This window comes from Mytilus edulis, chromosome 7, assembly GCF_963676685.1.
Source record: "Mytilus edulis chromosome 7, xbMytEdul2.2, whole genome shotgun sequence".
NCBI lineage: Eukaryota > Metazoa > Mollusca > Bivalvia > Mytilida > Mytilidae > Mytilus > Mytilus edulis.
This window is the reverse complement of record NC_092350.1, coordinates 52,617,957-52,639,532: the sequence shown is the minus strand read 5'-3', so window position 1 is coordinate 52,639,532 and position 21,576 is coordinate 52,617,957. Positions and strand designations below refer to the sequence as shown.

The 21,576-nt window shown below is 31.3% G+C and overlaps 2 protein-coding genes across 4 annotated transcripts in view; one reads left to right on the top strand and one right to left on the bottom strand.

Annotated features, from left to right (window-relative positions):
• The window catches only part of LOC139481773 (transmembrane protein 41B-like), a 28,494-nt gene extending 16,700 nt beyond the window's left edge, over positions 1–11,794 (bottom strand). For 2 of the 3 annotated variants that reach the window (XM_071265271.1, XM_071265272.1), the window contains exons 1-2: positions 4,723–4,825; positions 999–1,152 (exon numbers count right to left, since the gene is read on the bottom strand). In XM_071265271.1, the coding sequence (XP_071121372.1) occupies positions 999–1,152; positions 4,723–4,783 (215 nt within the window). In that variant the 5' untranslated portion in view covers positions 4,784–4,825. Of the gene's footprint in view, positions 1–998; positions 1,153–4,722; positions 4,826–11,145 lie in introns of those variants that run through there. The other variant, XM_071265270.1, reaches the window with a different exon arrangement.
• LOC139481772 (polyglutamylase complex subunit TTLL1-like) overlaps positions 4,957–21,576 on the top strand; it is a 39,126-nt gene continuing 22,506 nt past the window's right edge. The window contains exons 1-7 of the mRNA XM_071265269.1: positions 4,957–5,086; positions 8,484–8,621; positions 9,740–9,805; positions 13,803–13,945; positions 14,841–14,945; positions 16,389–16,464; positions 19,931–20,065. Coding sequence (XP_071121370.1) covers positions 8,497–8,621; positions 9,740–9,805; positions 13,803–13,945; positions 14,841–14,945; positions 16,389–16,464; positions 19,931–20,065 — 650 coding nt within the window. The 5' untranslated portion in view covers positions 4,957–5,086; positions 8,484–8,496. The remainder of the gene's footprint in view (positions 5,087–8,483; positions 8,622–9,739; positions 9,806–13,802; positions 13,946–14,840; positions 14,946–16,388; positions 16,465–19,930; positions 20,066–21,576) is intronic.

Genomic DNA, 21,576 nt, shown 5'->3' with positions numbered 1-21,576 from the left:
CTATGATACTTTCATGAGAAATGCGACTACTAATATTTTGCAAGCTTGAATTATCTCCCTTACAACATAACAAATGATAACCCCTCAAAAAAAATTCAATGAAAATAAATTACACAATTTTTTTTTTAAATCTAAGATTTATGCTAGCATAAATAATCCCTCTTTAACATGTTTAATGTCTTAATGCTACTCCATCAAAAGATACATGGTACACAGGGAATGCACTATAATAGGGGTAACATCTAAATCTAGACAATTTTAGAATACAACTTGCATTTCACTATACAAAAAAGTATTTGACACCCATTGATATTTGAAGTGCCTTTCCTGGGTCCCATGTGTGTTTCTACATAACAGTCCTTATCTGGTTTTCCTCAATTTATCTTTTCATGAGAATCTAATTTTATAATGAAACTAAATCAATACTATACAATCTAAATTTCTCATCTCTGTGAAATAAGACATTAAAATTCCATTTTTTTCATTGTTTTAAAGATCTCTTTTTATTTAGTTTGCTTCCTTCAGACTGTTTATTGACATGTTTTATTCTCTGTTTTTTTAATTTATTTCAATTCAAGTGCATTTATATTGATCAAAATTTTTGTTTTCCAATTTGTTGCTTTAGCCCTCCTGATAATCATAACTTCAGAAAATAATATCATTTGCAAATATTAGCTAGTATGTGTACCTTCATGGAACCAACAAGATGAAAAACTGCAATAAAAGATCTATATATATAATTTCAAAGTTTAAATACCACCTCTGATCTTTCATGGTAACTTGCTTGCTTCAAGTGTGGGAAGCCATGGGTTCAATCCATGGCTGGGCCAAGTCTTTGGTTTTAAAACTTGTAATTGCCGTTTCTCTTCCATGTATACACAGCATTTAGAAGTAAGATCAAAGACTAAAATTGTGTGATAATCATGTGATACAAACCTTGAAGACAGTCCCTTTTTTAATACCACTAATTACAAGGACTGTCAGCCACAAATACTCACTCTTCAACCTTAGGGAAGTTTAGATAAACAATCCCTAAAGCTACGATAGATGTCAGAAATATAAGGCCTAGTATGACAAAGGACCCAGTGCTGCTTCCGTTGTTCTCTTCAGGTTTGGACTTTAGTGACGTAAACTGTGTAGTCTTTGAGTCATCTGGAAATATAAACGGAAAATTAATAGTTTAATTATACCAATTTTTTTATGTTCTTATTTTTGTGATAAATATTTATTTATAGTTATGAACAATATGTATACCGGCATAGGTATTTGGTGTTCCTCTATTGTTGTCAGATTGGTTTGGTTTTCATGGTTGTCTTATGAATTGTTGCCTCAACTTTTATTATATACAGTCCGCCAAAAGTTAAGCACCACCTACTTTTATTGCATCGATTTTTTTTCAAATTTAAAAAATCAATTGTTCCTCGAAAAATAGAAAACAATCATAATAGCAATTTTGCTAATGTATACCATAAACAAACCACAAATATAATTTTGGTCACTTATGAAGGTTCTATGCATATAGGTTTTTCGTTCATAGAAATAGTGTAAATTACACAATTAAGAAATGGAATTTAAGTTTCACTGTGATTTTATTTTTTTACAACAATTAATCACCCAATACCACTAAAATTTTCTACACATAATCTTTGGTATGTTTGGCAAATTTAATGTCAATATTTGAGTCAATAGCATGTGTAACAACCTCATTTCCGGTACAGTTTCATAACACGACCTATCTTTCTCGGTACAAGCCTTCAAAACTTAAGTTGAGGAAATCTGTTGCATTAAACAACAAATGCCACTTTTAAATCGACAAACTTTTGTAAAGGTGAATCTCTGCGATTGAGATTTCCGACAATGGCATCTCAGACATGTTTGATAGGGTTCATGCATGGAGTCAAGGAAGGCCAAAAATTAGTGTAAATGGCTGGTTGCTCTTTGGACTCGGTTAAAATTCTTGCCCTGCGTGGTATAGCGTTGTCATTCAGGTACAAGTGTCTTGACAATGTTGACGCAAGTGGGGGATTACTAAAATGACGGACTACAATATGTTAAGGCACCAAATCTCTGTATGTCTGTCCGTTTATGTTACCCTGCAGAATATGCATACCCAGCTTATAACGGTATAAGAAGCAACCCCGTACTGGAACACAACCAGCAATGCATGCAGTCCTTGTGCAAATGTTGTTTTTGGTCATAGGCTGTTTTTTCCCCTGCGAAATTCGTATTATGGCGTCTTCTGGCAGTAAGGGAAACTGACTCCCATCTGACCAATGAGTGTTTTGTCAGGTTCTTATGTTCAAGCATAGATGTTCATTATCCCATTTAAACCTGACGGTAGAGTGCCTGCTTGAAGGTACAGGTCTCTATACACCACGACGTGCTCTTCGTTTGCCTCTATAAAGTCGACGGACCAATGTACGAACACTTACACGACCACCTGGAGAAACAGTGTATTTATAAACGCACATATGACCTTTGATAAAAGGTTGGTTGACTGTTTTATCGGAGTGCAATCTTTTTGGTCGTAATGAATTTTTTTAGTGTATGTTAAAGGTAATTCATAACACCAAACATTAATATTTTTTTTGCAATAGTTAAAAAAATATTACCAGTTATATTTCGGTGGTGCTTAACTTTTGGCGGACTGTATATATGCATTTTTGCGGTATGGGCTTTGTTCATTGTAGAAAGGCCGTACAGTGACCTATAGTTGTTTATTACTGTGTCATTTGCTTTCTTGTGAAGAGTTGTCTAATCATGCTCATTGGCAATCATACCACATCTTCTTTTTATATATCTGTATCCCCCCTTTTCAATGGTTCTTTTGGAGATTTAAGCCACCTACCTTTAAGATGCCATATAAAATTAAGGAGATGTGGTTTGATTGCCCATGAGACAACTATGTATGACAATAATATAGGAGTTTCAGAGCCAACAAGAGCTTGCTACATTTTGTACATGACAATGCTCCCTTAAAACAAAATATTTACCTCTAAATTTAAATGTCTGTGTTTTTGTTGTTTGATTACTGTTTAATTTACAAGTACCTTGCATCTCTTAATACACATGTCACAAGTTCATGTACATAGTAAGTGTGTGGACTAATCAAATGACTTTTTTTTTTTTTTTTTTTTTTTTTTATCTCAAACAACTAATCATTATCACATGCTTATTACAAATTTGCACATGTTAAAATCATCAACATAAACTCTTTTAATTTAATTTTTAATAAATATGATGCTAAAGGATTCGTGTTTAACATGTTTAATGCCAAATAGCAAATACATGATGTATCACATGCATATATCAAGTGATTGTAATTTGCCTTACAAAATATACATCCAGTGGTAAATGCAAATAGATCTGTCAAGACAAGGATGTGCTGAAGTGTAATGAACAAGAACCCTTATTTGTCTCACTACTCAGACCAACATGCTAAGTCAGATCTTTAACCTGGGTTGCGTTCAATATCGTAACGGCTACATAGGGATACGTAAATTTATGACTATTGAATGTGTAGCTAGCCTAGCTGCTACATAGATATTGATAGCAGCTAGGCTAGCTACTCGTTCAGTAGACAAAAATCTGTGTAGTACTAAGTAGCTGCTACGATATTGAACACATCCCTGCTTGTCCTCAGGAAGACATGACACCCTACTTATATTCTGACAATCTAACCAAACTTTGCAACTACTCTTTTAGGCTGCATGCTTCAGCAGTGGAGCAGCAAATACCAGTTTACAAGTCTTTCGTTTGACTATGCCATGGATCCAACCCATGACATCAACTAAGCATTCCAGGCTACCAGAAGTACATTATAACATGTATAACAAGAACTTTTTGTACAATTAATCTTTTTTAATTAAAAATAATAATCTAATAATCATGATAATCACTGATAATGTAAATAAGCAAGCGTACATGAGTGCTTGTAAATATTTGTTAGTAAACTATTGCATAAATAGCTAAGACTAATAAATAATTTTAAAAGGAGTTGTCAAATTCTAGTCTAGACGCCATCTACATGTAGATACCCTACCAAGACTGCTGTCAATCACATTTATAAATCAAATAGATCTAACCAAAAGTATGTTAATATGTGTGGAATACTTTTACTAATGACTTGGATGGTATCATGGATAGTTGTCTCATTGGCCATCATATCACATTTTCTTATATCTATTTAACCTCTTTTCTAAACAAAGAAAAAAAATCGTTCACTGTTCAGTCTTTAAATTTCTTTACTTTTAAATGAAAAATTGCTGTTATAGTCAATATGGTCATGATGGTAAAAATTGAATATTGATGGTGACGAAAGGGACTGCAAGTGAGTATTGTGAGCAACTAGGTACTAGTTTTCACTTTTGAAAACTATCTTTTGACCTTTCATGCATAGCGAAGTGACGGACGTTCTGGCATAGCGAAGTGACGGACTGGAGGCCTGCTAGCATGAGCCCTGGTGTTGGTTGACTAGTAGAATTTAAGTTTTGTTAGTAAAAGTTAAACTATAAATCAGGCATGCCGAACTACTAGTACTAAATATTCAAATTGACAGTAGTATAATTTTGTACTGTCTGGTACATATGACATGTACAATTTTGGAAGGTCTTGTTCACTCACATATGTCATACCAGCCCTTTGAGCGAGTATATGATAGATCGTAGATCTGTGGGAGACGGGCCCTTGGTGTGGCCCCAAGAGAACTTGTCAGATTTCTACCTGTAGTCGATTTATTTCGTTGTTTTAGTGATGACAGATTTTCTGACGTTTTCGCTGCCATGTTGTTTTGATCGTCAAATAACCTTCAACCGAAAAAAAGATCAATATCCTTATGTATTTCTAATTCAAGTTGTCCATAACAATTCCAAAGTAAATAAATTGTTTTAAAATGAAATAATCGTGTAGTGATTAGATATTATTATATATCTATCCCTCGTCTAGATTTAGAGATTATTCAAACATCCAAGATGGCGGAAGTTATGTTGCTGAGGACGCCTTCGTAAAGGAATTAGTTCAGACCAAGGATTTATAACTAAACGTCCTTGATTAGACTATTGCAGATATATGTGTTGAACAGTGAAATGTGAATTGTTCTTTTGTGCATTCGAAAATTATATGTAATTATAATTTCAGATTTAATACTATAAATAGTAAACTTGAACTTGTTAGTGTTGTACCCCTACGGCCACAGGCTACATTAGTCTTTTATATCTCCCCTCTCTAGCAAGAGCTTTGCTTTGAAAGCATACTTATTTTCAGTGTAATAGTTAGCCTCACCGGACACAATTACGAACGATTTTTGAACTATGATTAATATTTTTTTTATGTGGACTACTTTTCTTGAATTTTTTATACCATAGAATTTAAGATGTATGAAGGCTTTCCATTTTAAATCATATCCCACATAAATTTTTATTCACATTAGGATACTTTAGTAAGATTTGCCTGACCTTGTTTTACGGGTCAAGAGAGCCACATATGGACGCAATTCCGAACAGCACTATATTAATATATCTTGCAGAAGAAATCAATGACAACAGTCTAGATTGATAAAGCATACATTAATCTTTATCTCAAACACATTTTCATAGGAAAATAAGATTCACAAGTTTGTTTTTTCCTTCAATTACTTCAGCAGTGGTTGCAGACGAAATGTCGGTCATGTGGAAAGGAAAGATTTTTGATTTTTTTGTTTTTGTGTAAGTTCCTCCTTTAACATGTTTAAAGGAGCACTAAATTCAAGTTTATCCATTTCGGTGGTGTACTTATCATTCATCTATGATTTTTTTTTTTATATAGGTCAACATTTTTTTCAGAGTTCTCTGGACTTTTCAATAAAATTAACATTTTTTTTTTTACCATAAAAAGGGTCACAAGAGTCTAAAAAACGTCAATTGTGGGGTTATTTGGGCAAGATAAAAGGCATCACGCATATGAACAGAATCAGGAGATATTTTTCTTTCTATATATTAACAAAAGAAGGCAATATGCACTTACCTTTATGTTTTTTTTTATATAACTTTCAGGCCAGATTGCCGTTCTTATAATATTTTCAGGATGATTTTGTCATCGTCATCAACATTCACAAATGGCACATAAATTGTATTATCATGGAAACAAGGGAATTTTAATAGGGTTTTTATTTATAAAAACATTTATTGATAAATATAAATAAATATGATCTCAGAGGGCAACATTGGAAATTGTTCATAATTGTGTCCAGTCGTAATTGCGTCCTGTGGGGCTATCTCTCACACAAGTATTATTATAATTTATATTCATGTAAATTACAGTAATTATATGAGGGCAGGCCGGCATTACCTGTGAAAGGGGGCAAAGTCTGTATGAATTGTTTTTTTTTTGTAAAGCCCCGGTCTCAGAAAAAGCTCTTGAACTATGCCAGGCTTCATCCGCATGAATCTAACGAAATCACCGTTCCAACTCTTGCATCAGTGTACATGGTGTACTATACTATGCAAACATCAGCCGCTGTTTGATCCATGGCTTAACCCACCAACGTCTGGCATTCCTATACTGTTCATGCTAACAGGACTATATTTTGCTCTTGTTGGAGTCCGGCAAGGCAATTATCCAACAGGACCGAACATAATCGTTCTGGTGGAAAAGCCATCCTCTTTAAACAATTGACGGTATGTTTTTTCAAACATTTATTCCCGCCGAATTGTATTCTTCTAACTTAACCGTAAATATGCTGCACTACGAACGTACCACTTTCGTACAACAGACAATCAATCATGTGCGAGCATCGTACAAAATTTTGTATTCGTGAGTCAACCGTGCGACTGTATCACGAGTGTCTTGCGACGGTCGTGAGATTGTCATATGACAGTCCTGCGACGATTGTTGTATTAAAATGGTTTATGTTGGTACTTACGACAATGGGTTTATCGCACAACAGTCGCACGACTGTGGTAAGACACTATAACGACAGCCACAAGACAGTGATATGACAAAAAATCGTAGAGCAAAAAAGGTGCATGTCCAATTTTCGTCACACGACAGCGCCACCAGAAATTATTTTTCATGAAAAATTAGTTAAACCGCCAAACCATAACTTTCAATTCATCATGATTTGCATTGGCAAAAGCCAATTTTGTCCGGTACAGAACCAGTCTACGCCTGACAGAGGGAAGTAATTTGTTTGAAAAGTGTGTAATAACTGAGTATCAAATCGGTAATTGGCAAATTGACTATTGCATACAAAGTTAAAATCATTAAATTAACATTATCATTTGTGAGATTATTTTTATGCCCCACCTACGATATTAGAGGGGCATTATGTTTTCTGGTCTGTGCCTCCGTTCGTTTGTGTGTCCATCTGTGTGCTGTCCGTTCGCTTCAGGTTAAAGTTTTTGGTTAAGGTAGTTTTTGAAGAAGTTGAAGTCCAATCAACTTGAAACTTAGTACACATGCTCCCCATGATATGATCTTTCTAATTTTAATGCCAAATTATAGTTTTGACCCCAATTTCATGGTCCACTGAACATAGAAAATGATAGTGCGAAGTTCAGGTTAAAGTTTTTGGTCAAGGTAGTTTTTGATGAAGTTAAAGTTACATCAACTTCAAACTTAGTACAAATGTTCCCTATGATATGATCTTTCTAATTATAATTCCAAATTATAATTTCTAATTATAATTCCAAATTATAATTTTGACCCCAATTTCACGGTCCACTGAACATAGAAAATGATAGTGCGAGTTGGCATCCGTGTACTATGGACACATTCTTGTTCAAACTAAAATTATTGGTTGCGCTGAAAACAGCACACATTTGTTTCATCTTTGTCGAGCAATAAAAGGAGACGAGGCAAGGACATTTGAATTTGATATATAGGGTAAATAATTATGTAGTCTTTAACAATACCATTAAATTGACAAGTGTTTGACTCTGTAATAGAAATGATGCATCTTAAACAGAATAGTTTTTCCTCATTGAACTTTTATTGATACATTGTAAATAAAATGTTGGTCATCAGCTGAGCTGTGCAAAAAATTTTGACAATCCCCCCCCCCCCCCCACTTACATTTATATTTATTTCTTGACTAATATATAGAAGACCTAGAAATGATGATAAATATACTTATACATTTGTAGTTTATAAATTAATGTCAATTCTTAGTACTCAATCTTCAGTCATTATAGTTCATTGACTGTCTGGATATTTTGCATAGTTATTACATATATTTTAGATCTAGAACAATGTACATTTATTGCCAATTTGATATCAACATTTGCAATTTAATTTTAAAATTGCATACAGGAGAGACATACATGTATCTCTGCAGAATTTTTTATCAATAAATGGAAGGGGGAGGGAGTATAATAATAATTTCACTGTATATTTATCTGATCTACACTTATTAAAATGTACTACATGTACATGTATGTCTTGAAAATCATTGCCTTGTTTTGTCTATATATGTTAAGTAAATGTATCAATGATTGCATATTTTTTAGATAAATTATCAAAATGCAGAGAACTGGAATGGCTCGTTTGAAGTATGCATGTGACATGGACAAGTCTGTCTTGTTAAATAATTTTGAAGCCAGAGGCTGGGTCCCTGTCAGTCCTGATGATGACTGGAATTTCTACTGGTTAGTTGACTTCATTTATGCCTCAAATGTAGAAATACGTTTTAATTTATAATACTTTTAAGTAGCTTGTTAAATTTGAAAAAATACCAATAGTTTTATATAAATATATAATAATAAAATTGAGAATGGAAATGGGGAATGTGTCAAAGAGACAACAACCCGACCAAATAAAAAACAACAGCAGAGGGTCACCAACAGGTCTTCAATGTAGCGAGAAATTCCTGCACCCGGAGGCGTCCTTCAGCTGGCCCCTAAACAAATATATACTAGTCAAAATCCAGTTCTCAGCCTGTTAATGTTTTGAAATTAAATGAACCGCAGAGGTTTAAAAAATATGAGGTGGACACATGTGGCACCATAAGCAGATTTAAACAAGGAATTGCTTATTTACTTTCTCCATTGTTAATGTATAGGATCATCTTAAAAGGGTTTTAGCTGTCAAATTCAATGTCCTTGATTTCACTCAAGATATATTTACACATTTAATTTTAATATATAACATTTTAAAATTTCTAACACATATATCCAAATTACAAAAAGGTCTAAATAAACAATTAACACTGCATGGACTTGATTATATGTATCAGCATTTTGTGTGTATTTACGTCAATATGCCATATAATTAACCTGGCATCAAGATTAATTGATTGCAAAACGTCATACATATCATGTATAACCTGATTTAAACATAAATATACATGTAGAAATCCAAAATGTATACAGATCAATGCAGATAGAGCATATGCACTTTTGATTTTCTAGGTCTGTTTCATATATGTTAAAGATTAAAAAAAAAATACTTTTATCGTGTATAAGAATGATTATTTGTGCATCTAATCAGTCAACCTTGCTACCCTTTCAATGTTGACATTCTTTTCCTCCTGATAAAATGGTCTATGAACAGAGTATGTGCCACTTTGAGATCAACTTTCACTACTTGTTTAAAATGCTTAAGGAAAATACTCTTTAATTTAAGTTTCTGTGACTAGACTATTTCATCTTATAATTTTTTTGTAGCAGATTGTGATTTAGATTTGAGCATTAAACCAATGCACTCTGACTCTAGCCCTTAACTACATTGATTATCTCCCCTTATACATTATTTATTTACATTACAGGGCTGGTGTACAGAGTATAAGGAATGTCTTTAGTATAGATAGTGGCTACAGATTAACAGATGATCAGTAAATTATTCTTACAAGATAAAATATACACGGTTGACCAATTAATTTTCAAATGGTCAATTCAGTTAGGGCTATTCAAGAAAAAATGTGTATCATTAGTACATGAGTGATTGGCAACTTTTCACATCATAATGAACTATAATGTTCAATAACAAACAAACAAACTGCCTTCCAAGTTCCACCCTCTCCCCTTGCATTTTTTCTGTAATAGCCCTTAGATTGCATTGTCAGTATAGAGAATTTGTTTTTCAAACGGAAAATTCACGAATTTTTACTTATAGTTAAAATATATTCATTATGACATAAACTACATATTCACAAAGTTTTATTGCTATATGCGCAGTAATAAAGAAGAAAATCAATATAATAAATGGGGGAAAAAATATTTGCTTCTTCCTGTAAGTCGTGACGTTATCTCCTGATATTGCATGACAGGATTTAGAATGTCTTGGTCTTTAATCATACTTTAACATAATCCTAAGCACTCTGATGACTTATTTTATACCTAAGTATCATCCGATAATAAGAAAATAAAATGAACAGACATGCAACTCTTTATACAGTCATGAGCTAATTTTCTATTTGTCCTATTTTCATTTCCACACCACAATTTAAGTTGCCTCATGCTAAGATCCACAACAGAAAGTTTGAATTTGGTTTGTGAGTCATTTACTGCTTTAGAGTTATGGCCCTTTTTAACATGGATAATTGAAAAGCTAGAGCAGGGGCATTAGTGTGACCTCAGAGTGAAATTTATATAAACTAGATTATCAATGCAGCCAAATACCTTAGAATGACCCATATATATACAAGTTATTGAAACTTATTTCCAGTTGGTTCCTTTAGTAGCTTAAAGTAAAGTAACAAATATTTTAATGAAAACTTTTTCTTAAATTCACTTATTTGTAGATATTTTTTTTCCTCACCTTATCCTGATGAATAAATCTTCACATACATCATTTGTACTATTAAAAAGTTGCTGAAGTAGTTATAGCCCTTAATACATCCATTTGTTTATGAAAGAATGATGTGTTTCCAGAGCCATAGTTACGTTTACTTCAAAAGGCAGATGTCTACACTTTAAAATATTGTACTATTAAAATAGATATATGTAAACTGCATCTGGCACACTTCCTGTTTTCTCATATTCTTCGTTAATAAGAGGGGGGGGGGGGGTGAAAACTGAAAAAATAGGCAAAGATGGTACATAAAGAATAGTGAATAATTGAGTAGAGATTAGGGGGTAAAGTAAATACAAAAAATAGTAAAATGGACTATAAATTGAAAATTAAGAAATAAATCACCCCTCTTTAGACCCTACTTTCTTCTATTAAACTTACCGTCTTCAAGAAACACATCATCGCTGCCAGCTGACAAAGTCATACTTCTACTGATAGTAGGTCTAACTGGTGGAAGATCATCTGTTCGTAATATGTTGCTTACAAGCATGTTTATATTATCCTTTATAAAAGACATGTTGACAATTAATCCACAGAAACTATATTGAAGTCTATTTAATGTGTCCTTATTAAAATTATCTAATTTCCCATTAGAATGTCTTAGCTACATATTGCATAATTGTGTTTATCACTATCATAAGATAACGTAATTTTGCACTTATAATTTTTTTTAAGCTTTGAATTCTGAAAGGATTAAAATATGTCCATCAAAACTTTTGTAAACAACTAGATATGTCATGTTGTAATATATATAATATATAGCTATCTGCTTTGAATTCTGAAAGGATTAAAATATGTCCATCAAAACTTTTGTAAACAACTTAATGTCATGTTTGAATAGGTAATGTTTTCTTTCTCATGCAAATTAATGTCAGATAATTTCACTTTCACATTGTCTAATCCATGTTTATGTGCATAAAAAAAAAATTCTGCATCCCACATGTAATTTAATTTTCATACCAGTATATTTTGTCAGTTTTTCTCACGTTATATTATTTATCCTCTAAGGAGGAAGGATTAATATGTCAATGATAAATTTGTTTGTAAACATTAACCTTATAAGTATTAGTTCATACCAGAGTATTTTTTTCTAGCTAAATACAATTTTATTACACTAATATGTCAAAAATAGAAGGTCACATTATATCATGTTTTTTTAATGGAATGTTGCAATATTCCCTAACTTGAAGTTGATGACTCAGAAGACAAATTATAGTTTATGAGCCACCCAAGTTTAGTCATGAAATTAAAAAAAACAATTATCTTATATAGATTAATTAAGTTGATTTAATAATACGTTAAAACTGAAAATAAATATTACGTAAATTTCTCAGAAAAATTGAAAATGATCGAATTACCAAATATGTCAACAGATAAATTTCACTATATAAATTTACATATAAATTTTTAATAACAAGGAAAATTTAGTAATTCTCAGGAAGTTTAGATTTGAAAGATAAAATGTTCGTTTCCTTCTTCTGAAGATTTATAAGTGTTTGTTTCAATAAATAATTTATCCATTATGATAAAAGAACTAATTATTACTATAAGAAAATGTACATGAAAATTGTATATTTACCCCAGTTGGACTGTATATACTTCTTTTGCCACATTCTGGCATTTAAAAAAACTATTTTTTAATGTTGTTTTTTTAAATGGAAGAAGGGTTTAGGAGGGTGTTCTGCCTGAAAAATAGGAACATACAATATTTAGTTTCTGTGTTTGTATACTAGAGGTTTCTGGTTTACATTCTGCAGGAAGTCTGAATGCATCATGCAGATATTCAAAATTCATGTCAAACTGACCTCAATTATATGTTTTATAGAGAAAACTATGCAAATGTTTTTTTTGAAATTAAGGTTATTGGTTAAGTTCAAGGTTTTACGTTTGATAGGCAATTGATCGTATATTATATATGTCTTCAATGAGTGTGCACAAAAATCAAATTGAATTAATTTATATGATATGTAATTTATATATGACTGTTGTTCTTCAAGTATAAGTCAAGAAATGTTATTAAACAAAAGTTAATGTTCTTGGACTTTAGACTTAATGCACATTATTAATCACATTGATAGGAAATTCCTATGATGAATCATTTCAAGAAAGAACAATCTTAGGGTTGTGTGTGAGGTGTTAAATCAGTAATTCGCCGTTTCAGAATCTAATGCATCCTGGGTAATATTTTCAAAAGCGTACACCAAAGCGTTTTGATTGGTTTAAAACGTTATAAACAATGGAAATTCATCCAATGACGTAACGTTATTTTCACTTTGGGGTACGAACAATGAAATTACCCATGATGCTTTAGATTCTGAAACGGCCAATTGGGGGATTTTTTGGGGGTTTATTTGCATACCTTAAAAAGCTACATATATAAAGATAGACTAAATAACTGACAGTTATACTTAATCATTCTGTAAAAAAATGTCACATGGACATGATTAAAAAGTCTGATCATATATATATACATATATATATAGCTATAGGTCACCATATCATATGTTCATTTTTGACTGTCAAAATTTTATGTGGGGATTTTATAAGTTGTTAAATATTAGAAAACATCTTGCCTTTTACAAAAGAAAATGGAAACGAGGAATATGTCAAAGAGATAACAACCCAACCTGAAAGAGCAGATTAATGTATTTGTTTGGATGATTTTCTTCTGTATATTTTGTCATCCATTTTGAAAGAGATGCCTAAACCAGCACTAACATTTTTCCATCATTTCAAAAAATTCAAAGACAACTACAATATGTCAACAATTTTTAGAAAATGTATAAATTCATGCCTTATTTGGCAGTTTTGTAATACTTGGGACAGTGGTATAACTTTTATACAACATAGGAACCAACCATAGAAATGAACAGGGCTTATTTCATCAGATTTGTTCCAAGCACCAAACAACAAAACAAAATAAAAAAAGACTCCGTCACATTAGAACGGATCACAGTTACTGAAGCTAATTGAAAACCAAATAAAGATAATAGATAAATTGTGATTTCCCTAGACTTACTTAGTCTCTTCTTTTTCAGAGTTATAAATCATTTCCCAAATCATGTGGAGTTAACAAGAAAAGATTTAATGGTTAAAAATATTAAAAGATACAGAAAAGATTTGGAAAAAGAAGGAAGTCCCTTGGCAGAGAAGGATGAAAATGGCAGATTTATTCATCTTGGTATTTGAAAAGTTATTTCGTTAAGCCCGATACACAAATTTAAATTTCACATGACCATGTTCTAAAATTCAGATTTTTATCAATTGTAGCTCTAAAAGAGCTTAATTTGGGTTGACAAAATAATATTTCTTTTTGTCATAATTAAAATAGTTTTGGTATTTTATTATGTGACTCGGTACAGTTAGATGATCTGAATGCAAGTTTCATGAACATACGGATTTTTTGTGTTATTAAAATTTGCTGTTACAAAATATTAGAAATTATTACAAATTAAGGAATGTATCTCCCTCATGCAAAGCTCTGATTCCTTTCACAGATTTGGCTATACTTTTTGGACCTTTTGGATTATAGCTCTTCATCTTTTATATAAGCTTTGGATTTCAAATATTTTGGCCACGAGCATCACTGAAGAGACATGTATTGTCGAAATGCGCATCATCTGGTGCAAGAAAATTGGTACAGTTAATTTTATTTCAAAGTCTAGATTTGTCATTGTGACATTGTACCAGTGTATCTTCATTTGAAAATATTTTAAACATCAGCTTCAGAAAAGATAGGACTGGAAGTTACCTAGGTGATATTCAAAGTCATAAGTCAGTGAGAAAAGGTCATTGTCATGGCAACCAAAAAACAATGGTGTACAGACACAACATTGAGCAGCACTAACCCCACCAAAAAATATCAGAGATGAAGAGACATTAAATTAGCATAATGATCTTAGAAGAGTCAAAGGATTAAGAGTACATCTTAGAGATTAGAAATTGGTTATCCCATATAATTAGTAGTGAGAGTTTCTTAATGCTGCTCAAAGTAATAAAAAAAAATGTGCAAATGAATTAGAAAGAACAAAGTTTAATCAATGTTGCAGTTGAAAATTCATAATTTTCTTTTTCAGACTTTATTCCTCTGACGTTCATGTTACCAGCAGACTATAACTTATTTGTAGAAGAGTTCAGAAAGAACCCCAACACAACATGGATCATGAAACCATGTGGGAAAGGTAACTAAGAAAAGAAACATTGGCACACTATCAATGAGCTGAATAGAAAAAAAAACATAGCACTATAGCAATTTGCTGAATTGAAAAAAAGGGGTCAGGAAGAAATGATCAATACTACCAAAAAAAATGAATTTAAAATTTAGACCTTATTGTCATAGGGGTTAAGACATATTACACTTAACTCTCTTCAATCCCTGCATCTTCTCTGATTTTGATGCCTTAACTTAAACATTTTGTTTGCTTAAGAAAATCTTTATATACAAAGATATCTTTTTATATACTTTTGATGAACCAACATTTATTTTCATTACTCACATTATGTACATTTGTCATTTCTATTTAAAATTTCTTTATCCAAATGATTTGTGTGACAGCGTAAACTTTTTATAGTAAACATTAAAGTATCTGTCTCTTCTATAAAACCAGGCCCAATTTAAATTTAGTAAAAAAATTTAGATCTTCTTTGCCATTGTGAACCTTTTTAGCTCTGACTACTGGCCTAAAAAGGCCAAGTGAGCTTTTCTCATCACTTGGCTTCCATTGTTGTCCATGGTTGTTAACTTTTACAAAAATCATATTCTTTAAAACTGGTTGGCCTTAAATTGAACCAAACTTGGTGTCAATCATTATAAAGGTACCTAATTTAGAAATTGTAACTGATGACCCGTCATGCCAACCAAAATGGCCGACATGGCTTAAAATAGAACAAAGGGGCAAATTGTATGTTCGGTCTTTTTAACTTGAAAACTGATATGAAAGGAGAAAATCTGTCATTGGAAAAAATGTTTAAATGATAAGATCTACACATTGATCAGCAAGACCTGATCAATCTACAAATAAGTCTAATAGCCAAAATCATCAGTCAACTATTTAAAGGGGTATGTGCTCTTTTATGACGATTTCACCAATAGTTTATGATTTGCCTACTATCTTCAAAACTATAAATGATAGATTGACACTTTAGGTAGCAAAAATTTCCAGCAAAACAATTTCAACTAATTAGTAAAATTTTGATGAAATAGTTCATTTACTCTTTATAGGAGAGATTGCTTTAATTGATGTATTTTTTAGCTTTTTTTTTGTGTGTTTCGGGCAAAGAAAATAGAGAGAAACTGTACACAGAAAAATTTATCTGCAATACAAAATAAACCAAAAAAAGGGATTTTGGTCATGAATTTTTTTGGTCATGCATTTTATTCTAGTCCACATTGTTGGAAAGGGTTCATTTTTGAAAATGCTTATAGACCAAGATGAGAGTCTCTAGTTGTTTTTCCCTGCTGCTAGATGGAGTGGACATTGGGTGTTACGCTTGACTATTCCATCATTCCTGTTTGAAAGTCTTCTATAAATCAAATAATATTACCTGAAGCTTAAAATAATCCCCATTAGTTAGAAAAGTTAGAATATTAAATTAACAAATATTCCTAATTTTATTCAATTTAGCCAGAGGAATAGGCATTTTCTTGGTAAACAAGCTGTCTCAGCTGAAGAAATGGTCCCGAGATAGTAAAACAAACAAGTGAGTTCGGGTGAAAAGAAAATATTATAGTCTATTTCTCATATGAAGGGGAGATAACTCTACTCCATTTTTTTACAATGTTTAAATGAGCCACCACAAGGAAAATAACAAGGTTAAAATATATTTAAGTGGAAATCTGTTTTGATAATTTACATAATAAATATCTAAAAAAAAAAAAAAGTTATTTTTTTACAAAGAGTTATCCCCCTTTCACTGCTCACTGCTCATTGACATTTTTCTTTTGAACTTAGTTTGGTTTTGCTTTGAAATGATTTAATAATTTTGGATTTCAATTTTAAAGATTTTTGTACTGCTTCTGTGTTGCTCTTTAACAAGAAGTATCTGCAAAAATCTGCAATACCTTGTTCATAAAACCTTTTAGCCAATTGCAATTGGCATTAAATATTCATAAAATTACAATGTTGTTCAAAGGGAAAATGTTAATGAGCTGTTAATCCACCTTGGTAGTTTTTTACAGGGACATCACAGCATGGAATTCTTAGTTTGGATGTGTAGATGCTAGCCATATTTGTTCATTATTCATTATGCTTTCATAATCAGTATATATTTGTGCATGTTTTAGCTAGAGGAATTGGGATTTTCCTAGTCAACAAGCTATCCCAATTACGAAAGTGGTCACAAAAAACCAAGTGAGTCTGTACAGCACTGCACCGTCTGAATCTGTCTTTCTGTATCAATAAAACTCTTGCTTATATATTGGTAACAAAATGATTACACTTGAGGTTTCTGTAGGGTAATATTTGTCAAAAATCAATTTTATCAGTAATTAGAATCTTTAGAGATAAAATGGTCTGAAAAATAAAGGATGGACAAATAACAAAAGACCCTCATTCCAGACTCTTATTTTATATTTATGCAAGACCATGAAAGCAAATATTATTATAATTCTTTTACCACTGAACAATGCAGTGTTACACTAAGATTCTCTTTGCCTACATTTTACAAAAAAATCTTATGTCTAGAATTGATCATAAGTAAACTGAAGGCCTGGTCATTAAAAGGGGGGCAATAGGGGTTTGTTAACATGTTAACAACACCTCGATTTTGGCAAAAACAGTTAAATGCTGATAACAGTTAACACAGTGGGTTGAAAACAGTTAACAGTTTAAATTAAACTCAGATAACAGTTACCAACACCTTGAAAAAGGCCAAAATAGGTTAACATAAAAAGGTATTGCCCCCGTTTTACAAGAGTTAAAATTTCATGATAAAATCTTTTATATTAAGCAAGAGTTTTGATACAAATACATGTGTATATGATGTGTTGTTGAAATCTATGGTTTGTCTGCGAAAAAAGTAAAAAACTTTGATTGAATTTTAAAAGTTATAATATTATAAAAAGTTGGGGGTTTTTCATGCAATCTGTTATTATATAAATATCGAAATGGACTTGGTTTTGTCCAAAACATTCAAAATAATTTTAAGCAAATATTAATCAGTGAAATTTGGAACAATTTATAATCTCTGTTGAAATGAGTTTAATAGGTTGTATTAAGTCTCTATTTTACTCATGAAATTCCATGAAAATCTCATTTATTATTTGAAATTTTATTATATATACATATTCTATCAAGAATAAAATAAAAACTAATATACTTTGATCAATATATATTTATGGAGATAAAATGTTGACTGTTGGTCAGACAAACCAAATCTTTTCAACACCTTTCATATGATTAATTAGATTTATTATTTTTATTACTCCATTGATTTCACTAGATCAGGTATTGTTAAACTTGCCTACATAATTTAGAGATATTCTTCTCAAGAAATGATAAACTATCAGCATTTTTAAAAATTGTAACACTTTCTAAATCAGCGGAAAAAAATTCCATACAGATTTGTTGCAAGACATTTGCATCAAGATTATTTTATTGCCAATCGAACATCCCTGATGAAAGAAATCGCCTTTTATTTTAGCCCACCTTGATCAGATGAAATCTTTTAGGAACTTTATCAGTTTTAATTTCTACTATGTACACTGCAAAAGCACCTATATTTGATTTTATTATATGATTTTTTTTATTGGATTTAATTTGTTTTTCATTATTTCATGCTGCTAAAAAAAAATCATATTTTCTGCTTTTTTTCTTAGCTGAGAAAATTTATTAATTTTTATTGCAAATCATCTTATTTTCTATTTATTGAATTAACATTTAAATTTTTTTTTTTTTTTAAATCTATGGTTTTAGTGTGAATTAATAAAAAGATTTGTTTAATTTGCTTGTGTTATTCTGAAAAAAGTACATGTACAGTTCAAGTTTGAATAATTATATACTTCCTTTTGAATTTAAACAACTCTGTAAAGATGAAATTATGATGTACAGATATTCATGACAAATAGAGTAATCCATATAGCAAGACCCCCATGGGTAGTCAAGGTTTTAAAGAAAACTCTCTCGTCATTCAAACAGAAATCTTCATCTTAATACAAAATTAATAAAACTTTATCACAGGAAGAATATATTCTGAATATATTGATATGATGCTGTTGATATAAGATTAGTGTACAATTCTTTTTTATAACCTTTGAAATTATTGTTTAATAGTTCAAGGTTAATTATTTTTTTACTTTTCAGTTTAGAGCGTTTTTCCATAAAAAAATTCTAATTATTAATGATGAAGTAAAAAAGTAAAAGATCTTTTTTCACATAATGATGGAAAAATGGTTAATATTGATATGGAATTCAAGGAAATGTGGTAGAAAACAAAACATAATTTTAGAGTATACAAATTTGGTTAATTTTTCTCATTTGTTTAATAACTTGAAATAGAACAAGAAGATGTGGTATGATTACCAATGAGACAAGTGTCCAACAGAGACCATATGACATAGATTTAGCAATTATAGGGCATCATATGACCTTCAACAATGAGAAAAAACTCATACTGCATAGCAAGGACATGACAAATGTAAAACAGATCAAATGAGAGAGCCAAAAGCCTGATTATATACTATAAAACAAACGGAAAAAAATATGATCAACAGCAACAAAGACAACACCTGAGAAGTGGGGTATCATGGCACAATATAAGAACATAACAATTAGTTGAAAAGGGCTTGATTCCTCTGGAGCATATAAAGCACAAAAATCACTTACTCACAATAAAATACTAAATCAAGAAGGTGCCCTTTATGAGAAAAGAAGATTCTGAATTCCTTGGGGACCAGTGTCACAAGCAATGGAGTGTGTAGCTTAGTCATGAAAAAAAAACAAGACATAACTGTCTGTAAACAAATTTTTTTAACCAAAATACTGAATAAATTCTTATTTAAGGGTAGTTATTTATATTAACAGTATATTATTTTACATAGAAAATTAACCAAAAAAATAACTTATAATTGAATGATGAATAAAAAAGGATACAAGTAAGATTTCTACTTTCATTTTCAGCTTCAAGTCTCCAAAAATATCATAGTCAATAATTCTACTTTCTATTTCAGCTTTACACCTCCAACTTCTAAAGACACATATGTTATATCAAAGTATATAGACAATCCATTACTAATTGGTGGCAAGAAATTTGATCTCAGATTGTATGTGTTGGTCACTTCATTTAGACCATTGAAATGTTACATGTAAGTAATTAAGAATCTTACAGTTATTTATTCATTTTGGTATTTTCATAAATAGTCTTTGAAATACAGTATAAACTTAACTTAGTAATCCAAGTTCTTTTCTCACAAATGTTGTGACCTACAGCGGCGGTTTGCATTTGCGCCGATCTGCATTTCATTTGCGCTGAGTTTTTCTTTTATTTGTGCCGATTTTTTTACAGGTTAATTAGGGGTAAGTTACAGGTGAATAGATATAAGAAGAGGTGGTATGAGTGCCAATGAGAGAACTCTTATTTTTCCTATATCATTTAAGACCTCTCCCGTTAGACAGTTGTACAAATGTAATGAATTATCAATCATAACATCTATATAACTGTTTTGAACTCTGAAAAGTATTGAGAAAAGTTCAATTCCATGTGATGAATGATTAATTTTTAAAATGACAGAGCATTGATCTGACTTAACCTCTGTTGATGTAATTTATCTCACAAATTCCCAGAAAATCTAGTTTAAAATGTTGAAGGTTTTCTTCCTCAAGTTTGCATAGCAGACAAATTGGGTCTGTACTTCCTATTTTTAGTTGCTTGTAAAAGGTAGGTCTAAAATAGAATTCTAACTTTTATTTTATAAATAAGCTTTCTTTGTATTCCCTGGAATTTACATGTTAAATAAAGTATAAACTTACCTGTAACTTACCTGTAAATTCAATTAGGAGAAAATATAAATCGGCGCAAATGAAACAAGAGGCTGTCACAACGACAGCAAACCGGATTTATTAACATTTATTTGTGTCCTGGCTATATCACAAGAACCATAACTGATGAATGGTGAAAGTGAAAATCGTCAATATCAAATTTGACCTCCATTTTGTCATCAGTATCAACATATTAAAATTTGAAAAGCTTAGATTGAATGGTTCATGAGTAAATGCAACAACCTGAATGGAAACGCCATTTTACGATCTTTCAAGAACCATAACTCCTGAACGGTAAAAATCAAAATCGTCATTATTGAACTTGACCTCTATTTTGTCATCAGTAACAACATATTAAAATTTCAAAAGCTTTGGTTGAATGGTTCATGAGAAAATGCACGGACACGACGGGAAAAACCATTTTTCAATCTTTCAAGAACCATAACTCCTGAACGGTAAAAGTCAAAATCGTCATTATTGAACTTGACCTCCATTTTGTCATCAGTAACAGCATATTAAAATTTCGGAAGCTTTGGTAGAACAGTTCATGCATAAATGCACGGACACGACTGGAAACTCCATTTTTCAATCTTTCAAGAACCATAACTCCTGAACGGTAAAAGTCAAATTCGTCATTATTGAACTTGACCTCCATTCTTTCATCAGTAACAACATATTAAAATTTGGGAAGCTTTGGTAGAACAGTTCATGCGTAAATGCACGGACAACTCCATTTTTCAATCTTTCAAGAACCATAACTCCTGAACGGTAAAAGTCAAAATCGCCATTACTGAACTTGACCTTCGTATAGTTGTCAGTAATAACATATTAAAATTTT